This window comes from Diuraphis noxia, unplaced genomic scaffold, assembly GCF_037042655.1.
Source record: "Diuraphis noxia isolate RWA-SAM2 unplaced genomic scaffold, SU_Dnox_SAM2 contig0001, whole genome shotgun sequence".
Classification (NCBI taxonomy): Eukaryota; Metazoa; Arthropoda; class Insecta; order Hemiptera; family Aphididae; genus Diuraphis; species Diuraphis noxia.
In genome coordinates this window covers 72,029,377-72,047,744 of record NW_028301711.1, presented here as the reverse complement: position 1 = coordinate 72,047,744, position 18,368 = coordinate 72,029,377, and the positions used below count along the sequence as shown (strand labels likewise).

Sequence of the window (18,368 nt, the reverse complement as noted above, 5' to 3'; positions counted from 1 at the left end):
ATTATTTGAAAAAAGACCTTTGACGGGTTTGAGTCCTTCATTAAGTTTTGTGTGAATATTTTCAAGTGAGCTGCTTTTTTTTTCTGGACGAGTCGAATGTTTTGTTTGAATCTAACATTTTTTCTCTTAAGGTTTTAGGCTGTTCGAAATTCTCATTAAGAGTATGCTACACCCGCATGTGTTATCTCCGTCTTACAAGTGCATAACATAGCAAATTGTACGCTCAGCAGATCACGTTTAGCTCCGTTCAGTGGCGTATTTTGGGGGGGTGTCCTCCATGTCTTGACACCCCCCGACATTTAAAAAAAAGTCCTAATATATTGGACATTAGTGTTGTCCCCGATGGTGTCACTTATTTTATAGTATACTATTTTTATCAAATGTAAAACTTCTTGTCAATTCCTAACATATTAATTTGTTAAAAAATTAATTCAATGTCTTTTTACATTAGTAAATAATACTAAAAATTTTGTTTGTGGGGTTCAATAAATGTTGACACCCCCCGAGAAATCACCCAAAATACGCCACTGGCTCCGTTAGTTTAACATTTAAAGTTAGTTGACCTCTCATAAAAATTAAAGGTAACATTATTATGGAGGGCTTCTCATAGGCTTTTTATTTTAATTTTAAAGCGAGTTATGAGTATTTAAGAACAAACAATTTACAATTTTAAAATACACATAACTCGCTTTAAAATTGAAATATAATAAAAAGCCTATGAGAAGCCCTACATAATTATGTTACCTTTAATTTTTATTAGAGGTTAACTAACTTTAAATGTTAAACTAACAGAACTAAACGCGATCTGCTAAGCGTGAATTTGCTATGTTACACACTTGTAAGACGGAGACAACACATGCGGGTGTAGCGTCCTCTTAACATGCTGATTGCTGATCGATATGGTGGTTGGTGGCTGCTGATGATGACGAGTTATTAGGCGATGGAGGAGGTCTTTTGATTGGTTCGTTTGGTTTGACTATGTAGTTATTAGATTGTATTGGTTTTGTAAGGTTTAAACCGTTGCCGTTGTTTAGGGTATCGTTTATATCTATTTCCGTTAAACTTGTATCATGTGGACAATTTAGGTCATTGGATATTATATGTTCTCAAATTCTGTTGTTTGTCTACTATTGTTGTTGACGTAAGTATTTTTTAGATTTTTTTGCAGGAGTTAGAGGTATGCCCGGTTTGTTTACATCTATAACAAGTAAGATTGTCGTTGTTTATAAAGTTTCTAAAATTTGTGTTATCGAATCTTTTGATCCGGGAACATTTGCGATATCATCGGGGTGAATGTATACCTGGCGACGAAAGCTACTTATATGTGATAGTTCGTCATGAAAACCGGCTTTCAGAAAGGTAATTTGCGATAATGTTTGAAGCCGGCTAATATTAAATATTCGTTGATTACGTCATGCGAAATTATCGGATGGACATTAGAAATAATAAATCTTTTTGCTGGGTTAACCAAACGATGAAAAAGAATTTGATGTTCGTTTATTGTTATACAGGAAAAATTTTGAATAAGTTCATCAACGGTACATTTAACCGTAAAATAAACGCAGAAACGATTGTTAGAAATACGAGATGCAAACGATATTTTTTTTGTTAATGTAATTTTGCCGAGGGCTTTTATGTATTCTATTTGAGGTATATCGCATTGATACTGTTTAAAATGATGGCTTGTTCTTTTTTTGGAAATTTAGTGTTGGCAGTGGTTTCAGCGAAGGTTTTTAATTGAGGTGTAGATTGTGTATTTTGTTCTTGGGTGTTCATGATTGGCAATTTTATCGGTTAATTGCACTAGTGTGAGCAGGCGGCTACGGATTAAGATAAAGAGTTACATACCTGTCCGATGGTTAATGTTATGATGATATAAATTATATACTGCTATTGGGAGCTATTAAATACGTAACACACATGTGTCTTGGACGGAGGTCAAACACGTACGTGTTCTGTTATACCTATTTAACACATATATTAGTTTTGAAATTGTTTTTATCAATTCAATTACCGTAAATTGGGGTGACTGATAAATTTCGTAGATTTTTTTATTGTTCTTTTATGCATAGTTTATTTAATACTTATGTTACAAATCTTAAAATAATGTCGTTGCCTCAAATTATCTTTTACTAACTTTTCTAAAGCTTTTTTAAATTTAATTTTCAAAGTACCTATCAGTCATACGGCATTTGGGGTGACTTTGATACCACCATTTTTTTTTTCATATAATGGCAATAGTATGAAACCCTTCAATCTCGCCCCATTTTAAATTTGGTCAAAAACTTTTTGAGATATAACTTAAAACGTCATGTGGGGTTACTTTGACATAGTAATATAAATTATATATTTAAATAAACCTATGTCATAAATTATATTAAAAATAATTAACAATTATTTAACTAAATAAAAACTATCATCGTGAAATATTTTTTTTATCAAATATAACTAAAATAGTATTCCAAAACAGTTCCATAAAATAAAAAAAAAATTTAATTGTATCTAACTTCATATCAAAAGTGTTTATTCATGGAATACAAAATAATACATTGAGTGGCTAGAAAGAAGCTCATTCCAGGTGAATTATATACAAAATAGACATTATATAAATACACTTACCCTATATAAATACATATTTTAACTTTCAATTTTATTTTTTTTACTTTCTATATTTCTATACACATATATTAAATAAATAATAATAAATATAAATATTTAAATTTTAAAGCATATTTGTGTTATAAATGCATATTTTATGGCTTTTTAAAATAAATGTATACAGGGTGTCCCGTGTTGATTTACCCATTGCGATATCTCCCGAAATAATGGTGATATCGAAATTCTGGTTTTATAATAAGACTCACAGGGATAAGAAGTACAATTATTTTATATTTTAATTTATTTTAATGTATTGGTAAAAAAGTTAAAAAATATATTTTTTATTTAATTATTTCAAAAAAAAAATTAAAGATAGCCATTTTGTTGAGTTTATTTTTCTGAAAATATTGACGTTTCAAAATTTTAATTTCCTGATTTTTAATATTTTTTTTTAGTTTCGAGAAAAATTGTGAATTATTTAACACCGTAATGTTATCAAACATGTGACCCGCCGCGCCGCGTGCATTCCCCCCATACGGCCGGCCGAATATTTTCCGTGTTCCTAATATTTATAAATTTATAATCATATTTTATTTCTTCAAAACTAGAAAAAATATTAAAAATCAGGAAATTAATGAAAATAAAATGTTGAAACGTCAATATTTGTAGAAAAATAAACTACAAAATGGCCATCTTTAATTTTTTTGGAAATAATTAAATAAAAAAATATATTTCCTAATTTTTTTACAAAAACATTAAAATAAATTTAAAAATGAAGTAATAGTAGTTCATATACCTATGAATCTTATTATAAAACCAGAATTTTGATATCTCCATTATTTTGTAAGATATCGCAATGGGTAAATCCTCGCGGGACACCCTGTATATCAAAATTTCTAAGGGCATATTGTCGAGAATATTTCATGGTTTTTTAGGGCATATAAATCCGTTGCCTAGTTATTTTTGAAAAATTCATCAAGAATGGAAAATAATAATCAAACAATTGATCAATTGTTAAATGCCTATAGCTATTTGTTTTTGAGTTACAATAAAATATCAGATTAATTCGTTAATTAACCGGTGAATATCCAATTACATGAACATTTTAAATTTAAACGCTCATAAAATTAATATTTCTTTTTAGTAAATGAATAGGGAAACAATTACATATCATTGTAAAACCTATGTACCACCTATAATTTGTTGTTTCTATTTCACAATAGACTTCCGATTGTACAAGGAGGAACGATTTCATTTCTCGTACCGACATTGGCAATTTTAAAACTACCACAATGGAGGTGTCCCTCTATGGAAAGTATCGTCGAAATGACATCTTATGATCAAGAAGAACTTTGGAAAGTGCGAATGAGAGAACTTTCAGGGGCAATAGCTGTATCGGCTTTATTTCAAGTGTTTCTTGGATATTCCGGTGAGTATTCATATTTTACATTACACAACATACTTTATATTTATTTGCAGAGACGATCCTGGGTCAGAGCATATAATTACTTGGTCTAGCTAAATTGAGTCTTAAATAACGAGATTCAATACAAAATCGGAATTTTGAGTCTAGGTGACTTCGTTGTGCTTATTAAACTGAATTTTTAGTAACTTATAAGAGTTCTTCAAATTTTGAGTAGATCTCGTTCATATTCCATTGTGTAATATTTATCATATATGTATTCGGTATATTATATTCGTTAGGACTTTAGGAGTAGAGCTTTAATAGGGTTGTTTGTGTATATTATAGGTACTTGGTTGGGCTTGGAAGAAGATGAGATTTTACAGTTTGGTGAGTCGATTTTTTAATGATCGATCAGTAACCAGTGGCCTAATTTGATCTACTATGTCCATTAAAGGATATATACCAATATTTATCTCTTCGGTGAGTGAACGAATGTTGAGAGATTTCTAGTATGTATATAAATTGTATATAAGAAATAGGTAAATTGTCACTTAGTGTAAAGAATTTTTCTATTGGTTTTTTTTTGTTCATCCGGAGTTGTGTTGTATGATGTGACAGATGAAATTGATCTGTAACGAATTTTAGCTTTCTCAGTTGATTATTTTTTTCGACCGTGGTGTTTGAAGATGTTTGATAATTTGGGGAATCTGATCAAAAATTACCTAAAAATGAAATAGATATTATAAAATAAATTTGTGGATTTTTATTACAACTATGTGGTTGACGTTAATTTAGTTGTGTCAAACTTATCGAAATATCAAATTTTTAAGAAATAGATTCTTCATTGGTGTAATATCGCTTTATTCTTTTTTCAAACAATATTTTTTTTTAAAGACATTTCGGAAGGTTAGGTTTCATCCCCTAACTCCCCCGTACTTCATTCGGTGCTTCAGTTTCAAAATGATGTCAAAACACAAACATCTTTAGTAATCCATCGAGTATTTATAAATATACCTAATAAGCCTAGCCTTGAGCCATAATTTTTGAATGTCTTGATTGTACAATGTATATTTATAAATTATTTGATTTTAAAATATTTATCATTAATTACATAGGTACTTATTAATATATACAATATCGTCAAAATCAAAAATCAAATATCGGTTTTAAAGAAATAAACGTCTAATAGTCACAATATTGTAACAATAGCCAATAGTAATAAGTACTTTTAAATAATATTCCTGATTAAAATGTTCCAGGTCTTATTGGCAAACTAGTCAAGTACGTGACACCGCTGACAATCGTGCCGACAGTATCACTGGTGGGCCTATCTCTGTTCGAAAACGCTGCCGAATCGGCTTCCAAGCACTGGGGCATATCGATGGGGTAACTAACTATACTTTATTTCATCTAAGTGCGCATCAGATGTCAGACGAAAATCAATCGAAACTCGTGCATGTATCCTAACCATAGGTAGTGCTAACGCCGTTTGTTTTGGCGGCGGCTGAATACTTTTTTTCATACAGTGTGAACCATATTGTCTCACTAGTTTTACTATAGTACGTGGTTAGACGTGGTTTTTTTTGTTGCACGCAGTTAGTTGTTTTAGTAATTTTCATTGATTTTTTTTCTGTTTTACATTGCAATGTAGTACTTGTGCATTTCGTATTATGATTGACACGGACACACTAACCTAACATAGTACTGAGTGTTGTTTGATAAAAGAATCACCCTGTACATTAAAAGGATTAAAATAATTTTTTCATAGCTTTCTAAATATTTTTTTGAATGTTGAGGCTTCTTTTAGTTCATTTTTATTATGCCCAGTCAACGTACTACTGTTTAAAACTTTCATAACGTTTGGGTATATATGATTGAGTGATATTAAATTATCAATTCTAGATGACCATCGCTTAGGGCAGGGTGGTCCAACCTTTTTTAGTTGGCGGGCCAATTTACATTTTCATAAAAACACCGGGGGCCGCCAGAAGAAAAAAATTATATTATTACCTATTTATATTTTATTTTATATAATGCACAAATTATTAATTATTATTATTATTTAATGTTTTCATGTTTAAAATTATCAAAAAATTACTAAAAAAATAAATAAGGCTAGGAATGCCTTATAACAACTAATTTATGTGAAGATTGGCATTGTTTTTAACACACGGGGTCGACTGGTTAATGATTACTGATTAGATTTAGATTTAGTTTAGAGAAATATTTAATGCTCGCAATTGTGCGATTGTGAATAACATTCACGTCTTATCGCGATATGATCGACACCCGGGAACTCCCGCCGTATAACAATAAAATGTAAAATTTAAAGTTTAAATTTGTAACAAGATAGTATAAATTGTATATCTTCTTATTACGATTTTATTATTATAGTATTGTGATTTAAAATTTAAAATTTAAATTGTTGGAGGAGCCAAAAAAAAGCTTCGCGGGCCGTGGGTTGGACCACCCTGGCTTAGGGCACAGCCATTTGAAGTGACCTAGACAGTGGCGTGCACAGCTTTTTTGAATGGGAGGGGATATTCATCTTGATTTGTCACAGACCCATGGGGCTTCGCCTTCCACACCCCCTTCCGTTGAATTTATATTTTAATTTACATTACCCCCCTGAAAAACTTAGAAAAGACATTTTAATACAAGTTTAATATATTATTTTAAATTTACAATTCATTAACTAATTTTTAACTACAAGAGAATTTCTAGTTTTCTTGGTTTCTTGGCCATCTCATCCAACACTTCATCTGGTGTAACAATCACGTCTTTGTGTATTGCTAACATACTTAAACCATTTAATCGATCCTACAACAAACAGAAAAACAATATTAAAATGTTAAATTTTATTTGAGATTAATTTATTGTAGATTATACCTCAGCCATTGAATTTCTCAGGTAAGTTTTTACTCGTTTTAATGTGGAAAATGACCTTTCTGGTGTTGAAGTTGATACAGGTAATGTGGATAAAATTTTCAAAAGTTTATTGATATTAGGGTATAGATTATAGGACAACAAACTCGAAGTGCATCTAAGGCTGTTTTGATAACTATTTGGTTTTGAAGTAATTTTATTCTCCAAATTTTTAATTCTGCTAAACTGTTATCTTTGTTTATAATAGGTGAATAAAATTCTAATAGATTTTGAAAGGATTCAACTTCACAAGCACTAAGACACTGATTTTTCGAAAAAATAGCTTCAAAACCTGCATAATTTATATAATGAATGAACCATACAATTTTTATTCAATTATACAACTATAAATAAAATATAAAAAATACATGCCTTTGAATATATTTTTTTGTGCTAAAAATCTAGCTTCTAATTGAGCAATAAAATGGTCAACGTAGGGTACAAATATTGTTGTACGATAATAAACTTCAATAGCCATTTCACATGTTGCATTATTCATAGAATCTGTAAAAGGATTTGCTCTGTTTGTTTGTCTTTTTGCAATCCTTTTCACAGATAGATTTATATTGATAATTGCTGCCAGTTCCTAAGTATTACCAACAAAAAACATTTAGTATAACTATTAAACAAATATATTTGGACACTCATTACCTCAGCTTTTACAAATATTTGTTTAAACTCTTCATCAGTATTAGATCTTATATCTTTTAAAGCTAAAACTGTATTTTCAGCCAGGCAAACTGCTTCCATCAAATCAATTTGTTCAGATTGTAGTTGTTTACACAGTAATAAACCATATGAAAATAAATTCTAAATAAAATTTAACAATTAGATCTATATATATGTGATATAATGCAATTGTATTGATAAAATTACCTTTATAACTTGAAGTGAAATAAGAAATTCGCTATCAAAGGCTTTTAATAATATAGATGCATCAGTCGCTGAACTATCATTCCACTCAGAAATTATTTCTAATGCAGCAACAACAAATGGAAACAATTCCACAAAATCATTTACAGCGTCATAACGTTGGACCCACCTTGTAGCACAGAGTCTCTTCAACGATTTAACTTTGGATTCAAAGTCACAACCATCAATTTCACTTAATATTACACTGCTACGTTTTGGAGTGTTAAAAAATGTATACATTTTTTCTAATATGCAAAGACAATTTCGTATTGGTTTAATGTTACTGGCAGTAGAAACAGCTAGGTTTAATGAGTGGGCAGCACAATGAACATATAATGCATGAGGATACTTTTCACATATAATTGCTTGAACACCTCTACACTTCCCAGACATGTTACTAGCACCGTCATAACCTTGTCCAAACAAAAAATCACACTGAACTCCACAACTCGTTAAACCTAAAATCAAATAATAAATTATTATATTAATAAGATATTAACAAAAGAACTATTTTTGTTTAGTAATATAAATACCATTTAGGATAGCTGATGAAAGTGATGCCCCAGTTAAACTGTCAATATTTACATATTTCAAAAAATCTTCACATAAATTATTTTGATCATCAATATATCTTACACATAAAGTGAGCTGTTCTTTATTTGACACATCTGTGGTCTCATCTGCCAAAATAGAAAAACATTCTGCAGCATTTATTTTTTCAACGATTTTTTTCTGTATAATATCACCACATGCCGCTATTATTTCATTTTGAATTTTGGCTCCAATATATTTATATCGTTGATTATTTTCTAGATACAATTTTAAAAATTGATCTCCTTTCGCTCTATACCTCAGTATTGCACGAAAATTTCCACCATTAGACAGTTCATCTACGATATTTAAAATTATATTCTTATTATATACATATATAATTATTAAGAACCTACAAAAATATTACCATTAACACACATTTTTCCAGAATCATTATGTCCTCTAAGGGCAATTTCTTGGCGTCCACATAATATAACACATTCAATTATAGGGACAAGTTTTTTTCTGTTTTCTTGTATTTGAACTTTCCTTTTGAACAAATATTGAAATAGGTATAACTTGATTAAAATAGACATAGTAATTATTCAATTAGAGGTAATGTTTACAAACCTATCTTCACAGATTGCTTCGATAATTGAAGGTTGTTTTTTAGTAAAAATATTAAGGAATTGATCTGATTTAACAACAGAAGTAACATGATAAACACAAGTAGAGTGTTTCCGAAATACCTAGATGATAATCAAGAATTAGTTTTAATAATAATCATACATATTGATTACCTACCTATAATATTATCTTAATTACTACCTCTAAAGCTTTCTTCCACGTATTAAAAGCTTCATATACTAATTTGCGTAAAGGCTGACTCCCCACACCGCCAGTTTTGGCAAACACAACACAATATTTACAGTAAACACCTTGGTTTTTTTCAGAATAAGCAAGCCAATTAAACTCAAGCAGCCATTGAAATTGGAATTTTAAACCTCTTTTTTTATTTATGCTGCATAAGGGAAATTTATATGTAGCCAGTGGTACCCATACTTTAGTTAACGCCTAAATATGTATTACAATAATAATGAAAAAAAAAATTTTAATCTTTAATAAAATCTTAAAGCAATAACTTACAGAATATTTTTCATCATCTGTTAAATCACGATTAACAAATATACCTATGTCATTTACATGCGGCATGCTTTCAATCTAGTAAAGCAAAAATTATAAACATGCCTTACTATTTAAGTACTACACTATTTTAAAAATAAAAATAAATGTTATTTACCTGATCATGATATTCGGGGATTTTTTCCGTAATCTGGACTTTTTTAGGGCTTAGTTGAGGTTCATCAATTTGTTTGCTTTGTTTGGAAAAATAATCGTTTATTTTTCTTTTAGCTGACATAACTAATAAAATAAAATAAATTTATTAAATATATTTTTTTATGGTTGTATGAAAATTCAAGAAAAATAATTTTACTTACCTACTTTTTTATTATGAGATAATAGCTAATTATTAGTAATTTTGATAGAGTAAATAACTCTTAAGTAAAACAAAAATGTTATCGTATAAACTACACTAATAAAAGTAACTCGATAGGAGAATGAACGCAAACGAAGATTGAGAACACAATTTATCAAGTTCAATTTGCCATGCTGTAATGAACTGACGAATTCGGAATTACCACCCGATCGATTACGGGTCGACATCGGCCAGGTTATCGGACATGTATATCATTGTAGAATATATTATACATATATTTTCTTATATTTTATAAATAATATTTATATTTAAGATTTAATTTAGTATAATTTATTATGCAATGTAAATATGTTATAAATACTAATAGTAGTAATAAAATCAGCTCTGTCTCTACATTCCGGGAAAAATTGAAATAACAGGTTTATTTTTAGACCAAACATATTGGTGGAATATTTTTGAAGATAATATATCGTATTGATAAGAATACAGGAACGCCATCTAATCTACAAGCGAAATCTTGAATTTTAAACCTAAATTTTTTTCATGTAAACAATAAATCATTGCAAAAAAATCCAAAAGGGGGGGATATGATACCCTGATCCCCCCCCGTGAGCACGCCACTGGACCTAGAAATGTTGCTGCTTTTTTTTAACTTCTCCCATTGAAGTGTAATGTTTATCTCAATAGTCTTGTTCTTCCATTGCTTCATCCACACGTCCTTCTTCCTTTGCTTAGGAAAACCCAATGAAATCTTCTTTTATTTCAATCCTTTAATCCCGGTTTCACCTTTTTCCTATACGTACGTTGCAATAAATCGTAGAAACTTGTTTAGCCTTGCTCACATCTTGTGTTGAATCTCGAAATTAGGAGGAAAGACGCAGAAGAAATATCAGGTATATTTATTATATTTTTTTTGTTTCACTTTAATAGCTCAAATATTTTATTCTCCCATTTGGTTATTATAGAAGTGTATCCAATATTGGATCATATTTGGCTAGAAGTTTTGATATAACCATACAATTTTTAGAATGTTGTATGTTATTATATGTAAGACGTCTTTATTTTGTTCACCTAGTGTGATAGTTCATCTATTAATCGCATTAAAAGTTCTTACTATATTCAACTTCAATATCGTCTTACTTGTTTATACGACTGCTTATATTTTAATATTTAAATATACATATGATAGACGAGGGGTTATATGTTGGAAAATCATATGTTTGAACGAAATATGTTCGATCAAAAAAACAAAAAATGAATTTTTGTTTCAAATAGTATATTTTTTGTTGAAACAAATATATTTCTGTAATTAATTTAACAATAAAAAAACGTTTGCATAAACATATACATCATCAAATTTGAAGTTTAAATTGTTTTCAATACCTCTTAAAAACTTAAAGGTATTTCGAGCACTATTTATAAATCTTAAATCCAAATTTTTAATGCTTTTGTTATGTTATTTTCATGATGTCTTAATTTTTTTTGCGATTCTTCCTTGAATGAATTATGCAACTAAGTTTTCATTGCCGTTCGGTATTTTTCGAAGAACTGTTATGCATTTATACGTACCTACATGTTTTTTCATAAACCTAGAAAAAAATACTTTATAAAATATTTTATTTCTGACGGTGTTGTTTTTGCAAAATATAAGCTATAATAAGCTTATAAGAATTGGATTGGAATTTCCGAAACCAATATGCTTATAAGAAAAAATTCAAGGTTGAGTTACTCGCTTTGTAGTATTGGTAGTAGACGACGCATTTTCATTAATCTCAAACGTTATAAAGCCTTTCTTAGGTCCATATTCAAACGGTTCCAAAGAAAGAGCGTTTATCTATTGAATTAGTAGAACTCGACGAAGTAGCAAAAATGTGTTTGGTTTTTTGGTCCAAATACTTAGAAAGCTTATTCCATTACATTCTATGAAGGTTTAAAGTGTTGTACTTGATTGCACTTCTATACATAACTATATAATATAAAATGCACAATCATATTGCACAGTCACAAAGGCTAGGATTTATATGCAATAAAAAATTGTAAAATATGCATTTTATTTACCAAAATATGCAAAAACAAATTTTTATAATTCGTAATTTATAATTATTACTTATTATTAGCTCATATTATTACATTAAACATTAGTTTGATTACACGTAACTTGGCACTTTTATGCACTGTTATTAAAACCATTCAAATTATTAAGTATAAACGTCCGCACATTTACGCAATACACAACGTTCTAATACAATTATTCTGTACTGTCTCACTGTATAACAATGTGTAAGTAATTCTACCAGTCGTCCGATCAACGATAAGGTAACTAACAAATATTATCCGGCCTAAGATAAAATAGGTAGTAGTTATGCTATATATTTACGAAAATTCAACGGATAAACCAAATACTGTCAGTTTCGTGAAGTACCATTTAAAATTAACAATAACTTTAAAAAATTAAAAACCGTTAGTTAAAAAATATCGAATTCTAAAAAAATCTATGAATATGCAATTATATGCATTATGTCCAAAATATGCAAAAATATGCAAAAAAAAAATGGTCCTATTTAAACGAGAATAAGACAAATCGTGGACAAATCTGACAACTAATCAATTTGGACTTAAGGAAAAAAACACGCAAATGCATATAAATCCTAGCCTTAGTAATCACTGATGTGCACATCATCTATAACGTTGACTCGTGATAACGTATCTTGGATGTACTATGGATGCAAATATGACGCTCATACCAACATTTGAACTTGAAACTTTTTCCACATACTTTACCAGTACCTATCTTTACCATTTGTACTGATCTTTATTACCACTATCACCATCACCTTTATTATCTCCATCATCATCATCATTGCTGTCGTCATCATCTTTTTTATTATTCTTGAATGCATCGAATTCATCACTTGATTGTTCCCTGATGTTTGTATCGCTAGACCATTCATCATCACTCTCATCAGCACCAAATTTTTGGATCGACGTTTTAGCTTCATCACAACGCAATGTTGTCGGTTAATGGGTAGGTACTGAATTATTTAAAAATTGACTTAATTATTTTCAGAAATATATAGAGAAATTTAAAAACAAAAATTGGCTTTAATATCTTAATTATTATAGAAAAAAATAAACGTTAATTACTTTGAGCGGTAATGTCCTCAACTGTTACAGCATCAGTCTGATGAGGTGTGCTAGACCAACGGTTCTTAACCATAGGGTCGCAACCCAATTTTGGGTCGCCAATAATTTTAAATGGGTTGGCTAAAATTTAAAATGTTGGTATTATATTTTTTATTTTTATGTCTTATAATATAAATAATAAATGAAACAGTTTTCGTAAATGCACAGTATTGATAATTGGTACAAACAGGGCTTAAAGTGGGAAAAAATTCCAGGGGGGACTAACGTCTCCATATAGTTTTAAGCGTTCCATATATTGTTTTATGTATAATGTCTAATGCACATAGACATATTATAGTAGATACATGTAATTTTTAAACAGTGATTGTGTAACATACTCATCCAACATTCCCACTTTTAAGTTTAAACCTTGAATAATGATAAAATTTGTAATTTATTTTATGAACAATTTAAATCACAAATAATACTACATTTTTAAAAATAATTAATGTTTTACACAAATTTAATATTGTTTCTCATGATATTAAGTTGTAAGTAGTGGTTTTTTTAAGAAAACTAAAGAAATCAACCTGACCAAAAATATTTATATCATAACTTTTTTATTTTCTTTGAACTCACGAAAACCTCGAACAGATAAAACTTGATCAATTTGAAACACCTGTGATAAACGTCGAATATTTTCATCGCCATACTGAATATCCATATTATCTGGACAATTTTCTGGGGAATGGACTTCTAAATCTTCAATTAAATTTTTGAAATTAACTTGATATTCATTATTAACTTCCCTCGATGACACATTACTAGCTTGTGTTGTCATAAGTCTTTGTTTCATATTATTACTTAAACTTGTAAAAAATTGTCCCATTTGTACTTTTATAACTGATGTTTTAGAATATATTTGAATGTTTTTGAATTCTTTGTTTTCACAAGCAGAAATTGCTTCTTGACTTTTTGGACCTGGTATACTAGCCATGGACTCTAAAACTCGAATTGTACGCTGAATAGATTTATGAGCAGCAGGTAATGTCATATCTCTTTTTTGTAATTGTATTGATAAGTCTGACAGTTCAATTAATGCATCATATAACACACCAAGATTATGTACAAAATTATTCGAAGTGAGTATATTTTTTAACCCATTATATTTTGCTCTTTCTCTTGAGTATCTACATGTGTCAGTAGATGCATAAGAAAAATGTTTGAATAAAGCTTCATAATTATTCCAAACAGCTTTCACTGTACTCTGACTTGAAGCAACCCATCGAATAGTGAAAATCTTACCGATCGTTAATAGTTGTTTCTCCAATGAAGCAGCACATTCACGTAATTCACTTGTATTCTTAGGAGACATATGGTATGTTGCATAAAGTTTTTCAATAAAACTCTGAAATTGATTTAGTCCACTTACTTCTTTTAAAGTATCGTTAACTGCCAACTCTAGGCGGTGGTTACAACAGTGCCAAGTTATTATTTTTGGAAAATCATTTTTTAATAGAGTACCGACACCAGATTTCCGTCCCAACATATTAGATGCTCCATCACTAACAAAAGCAATTAAGTTTTTTTTTAAAAACTCAAAATTAATCTCATACTTTTCAAGTGCTTGCAACATTGAACCTTTTACAGATATAGCTGAGGTATTATTCAGTTCAACAATATCAAAAAAGAATGTATTTATTTCACCTAACTCACCAATAGCACAGCGCAAACAAACAACCAACATCGACTTCTTGCTTAAAGTTGTTGATTCATCAACTTCTTCTTCTTCTCTATTGGCTTCGGCCTTTAAGACCATGCCGCTATAAACAAATCTTGCCATCTGTCCCTGTCCTCTGCAACTTCTCTCCATCTGATTCCTTGTCCTATCGATTTTATGTCCTTCTTTACACAGTCTTCCCACCTCAACCTGGGTCTTCCTAAAGGTATTTTCCCTATAGGCTCTTCCTCTATTACCAGCCTAACAAGAGATCCTTGCTTACGCCAGGCATGACCTCCCCACATGAGTCTTCTTTTTGTTATCTCTTTAATTATATCAGGCCTCTGAAACTGCATTTGAATTTCATAATTATGCAATTTCCTCCACTCGTTTGTTTGGTTATCAAAGACCGGTCCATATATTTTTCTTAAAACCTTTCTTTCGAATACTCCTAGTCTCTGTTCTTCGGCTTTTCTCAGTGCCCACGTCTCAGATCCGTACATGACAATAGGTCGTAATAATGTCATGTACATTCTTATTTTTAAATTTTTAGAGAGGGTCCTAGATTTCAGTACTTTTTCTAACCCATAGTATCCCTTATTAGCTAGTTGTATTCTCGACGACACCTCTGTTTTAAGTTCATTGTCTTGAGTAATAATAGATCCGAGATACTTAAATTGTGAGACTTTCTTAAAAATATGTCCTTCTAATTCAATATGTTGTCCTAGTCTGTAATTTCTGCTATTTCGGCTAACAGTTAAGTATTCTGTCTTATCATCGTTAACGGTTAATCCCACTTTCTCTGCAGCCTTTATAAGTTTTTTTCCCAGCCTTTTTATCGTCTCAATATCATCTCCTAAGAGAGCTATATCGTCCGCGTATGCTAAAAGTCCTATTGTTATTTGTCCCAGCGCAATTCCTTCTGAAACGTTCATTTTTCGTACTATTTTTTCCAGTACCAGGTTAAACAACACTGGGGAAAGCGCATCCCCTTGCCGGAGACCTGTCGTTACCCTCACAGGCTGAGATGTTGTGTTCGCTATCTTAACCTTTATATCCGTCTGGTTGATGCTGGCTCCAATGAGGCTTACAATTTTACTTGGGAATCTAAATTCTTTGAGTATATTTATAAGGCTTTCTCTATGAATAGAATCATAAGCTTTTTTAAAATCTACAAACAATATGTGTACATCCTTATTATACTCCAAACTTTTTTGGAGGATCTGTCTTATTACGAAAATCTGATCCGTTGTAGATCTATTTGGCCTAAAACCTCCCTGATAGTCTCCTAGTAAAGTCTCTGCTATTGGCCTTACTCTATCCAGTATACAATATGCTAGGATTCATCAACTAAAATACATAATTTTGTTTCATTTTCTGTAATGCATTTAGCTAATTTTTTTCTCATCTCAAAGGCAATATGATCAATTATTTGTGTACATGATACATTAGTTTGAAGAATTCTACGAAGATCAACTCCATTAATAACTTGTAAGTCAACTAATTTTGGCATATCAGTATATAGGCGTTGATTTTTAGAAATTAAATAGGCTGTTCTAAATATTTTTTGTGTTTGGTCTGATTCAGATAATACCATTTCAGATAATTTTTCATCCATTATATTTTTTTTACTTTCATCAACAATCTTTTGAGCATTTAAATGTGAAATTGAAAGCTTGTGTTTTGATATTTTTTTTCTTAAATTAGTCTGTTTATTTTTTAAATTTAAACCAGTTGGAGAAATTTCTGCATTTGACCACTCAGTTGCTATATGTGAACCTGTTTGCTTAAGCAAATTTAGATTTACATCTCTACAAAATGTACAACCAATTTTTTTTTCTTTAAAATACATCCAAGGATAAGTTTCAGTAAAATAATGAATTTGTTTGGTGTCCCAGCAATCAGGATAAGAATTATTATCTATATAATTAGTAGATTTAGTAACAGGAATTGTGGATGAGGTTGATAAGTCAATATTTGATTTAAATGTACTGGTAGCAGTTTGTTCTTTGCTAGTAGGAACTTTATGTGTACCTAGGTAAATCATTCTTTGGAATTTTGGAGAAGTTATACTGCAAAAGACTCATAATGTCTACACAAAACAATATATGAAAATTAAAAAATAAATATTCTTTAAAAATAATTTAACTTAAATAAGATTAAATTTACCTGTTAGCCGTAACTTCTTAGTTCTTTTTATAACAAATTATTTAAATAGATAATTAAAATATAGTTAACATTAAAAACTTTTTCAATAAAACTACTTAAAACGATAAAGGTTAAGTAGGTACATACTACATTAAATGCTGTCAATAATAATATTTTGTTAGTACAACAATATAATTATTATTATAATGATCTTTTGATTTTCGAATATTTTTATGTATAGTTATAAATAAACTTATAAATTATACAGTGTATGCATTGGTCAGAACAGTAAACAATCCGAACGCGTACCTCACCTCACGTACGTGGCTATAAATTGCTATAAACGTTTTCATCGGGTTGGCCCTAACATCATATTAGTAAACGTTTTTGTGTTTTTCGAATAAGTGATAACAATTTCTTAATAGGTAATCACTAATCACGGTTGTAACTTGTAATCTCAACGGAATTATCGGAATTCTGAATTATATTGATTATATAATGTTTGGATATAATTGATTATTGAATAATTTGAAGCGTTCCGACTTACCATACGCATAATTTGTTAAAGTCGTTAAAGGGGACGCTTTTTAACCACCGTTAGAGGTAGGGGGACTGAGTCCCCTTGCGTCCCCCCCCCACTTTAACCCCTGGGTACAAAGAAGCTTATCAAATATATTCGTTTCTGTTAATGTCAACCAATAAAGTATATATATATATATAGCTATAAAGTATAAGTTATAGTACTAGATAAGTTTTTGTCCAGCATTTTTCTTAGAATCAATTATCAATGTTGTGAATGTCGTAGGTATGGTACTTATTTGTGTAGTCGTGAGGTTAACGTCAACCTACCTGTACCCAGTGCGGAATAGTCGTTAGCATTCGTAAATCGTCTAATAATTTTGTATACCTACTTAAATTTAAACATTTATAATGAGTAAACAGATATCACTTTCATCTTTTGTCAAAAAACCTTTGGTAGTTACAAATAATGAAAATGAAATGACGAAATCACATGCAAATGAACAAGAAAATATAGAGATGGAAGAGATGCCTAGAAAAAAGGTAAAAATATCGACGAATTACATATATAAATACACTGATAAATATATTAGTTATGGGTTTACTTATATAAATGAAAACTGAGTAGATTTTCACAATGTGTTATTTGCGGTATTGTACTAGCAAATGCTTCTTTAAAGCCAAATAAACTTATACGGCATCTTGAAACTAATCATAATGAATACAGAAATAAAACTACAGATTTTTTTTTAAGAAAACGTGATGAGTTAAAGATAAATAAAAAAAATATTAAATCATACACCACAGTTGACAAGGTGTATTTAAAATGTTCTTTTATTGCAGCTTTGCATATTGCTAAGACAAAAAAGCCATATAATATTGGTGAAAAATTAATTGAACCTTGTATGGTCGATATATGTTCAGAACTATTCAGTAATGAACACGTCTCAAAAATAAAAAATATCCCCATGTATTTGACACCATTTATA

The 18,368-nt window shown here is 29.9% G+C and overlaps 2 protein-coding genes across 3 annotated transcripts in view; one reads left to right on the top strand and one right to left on the bottom strand.

Moving 5' to 3' along the window:
• LOC107169611 (solute carrier family 23 member 2) overlaps positions 1 to 18,368 on the top strand; it is a 61,844-nt gene that overhangs the window by 22,235 nt on the left and 21,241 nt on the right. For both annotated transcript variants that reach the window (XM_089216599.1, XM_089216592.1), the window contains exons 5-6: positions 3,822 to 4,027; positions 5,263 to 5,389. In XM_089216599.1, coding sequence (XP_089072725.1) covers positions 3,822 to 4,027; positions 5,263 to 5,389 — 333 coding nt within the window. The remainder of the gene's footprint in view (positions 1 to 3,821; positions 4,028 to 5,262; positions 5,390 to 18,368) is intronic.
• Positions 8,977 to 9,983, bottom strand: LOC149061601 (uncharacterized). The gene is made up of 4 exons (XM_089216610.1): positions 9,672 to 9,983; positions 9,518 to 9,592; positions 9,200 to 9,445; positions 8,977 to 9,120 (listed from the first exon to the last, which is right to left on the bottom strand). The coding sequence occupies exons 1-4, from the start codon at positions 9,789 to 9,791 to the stop codon at positions 8,977 to 8,979; spliced, it is 585 nt and encodes a 194-aa protein (XP_089072736.1). The 5' UTR covers positions 9,792 to 9,983.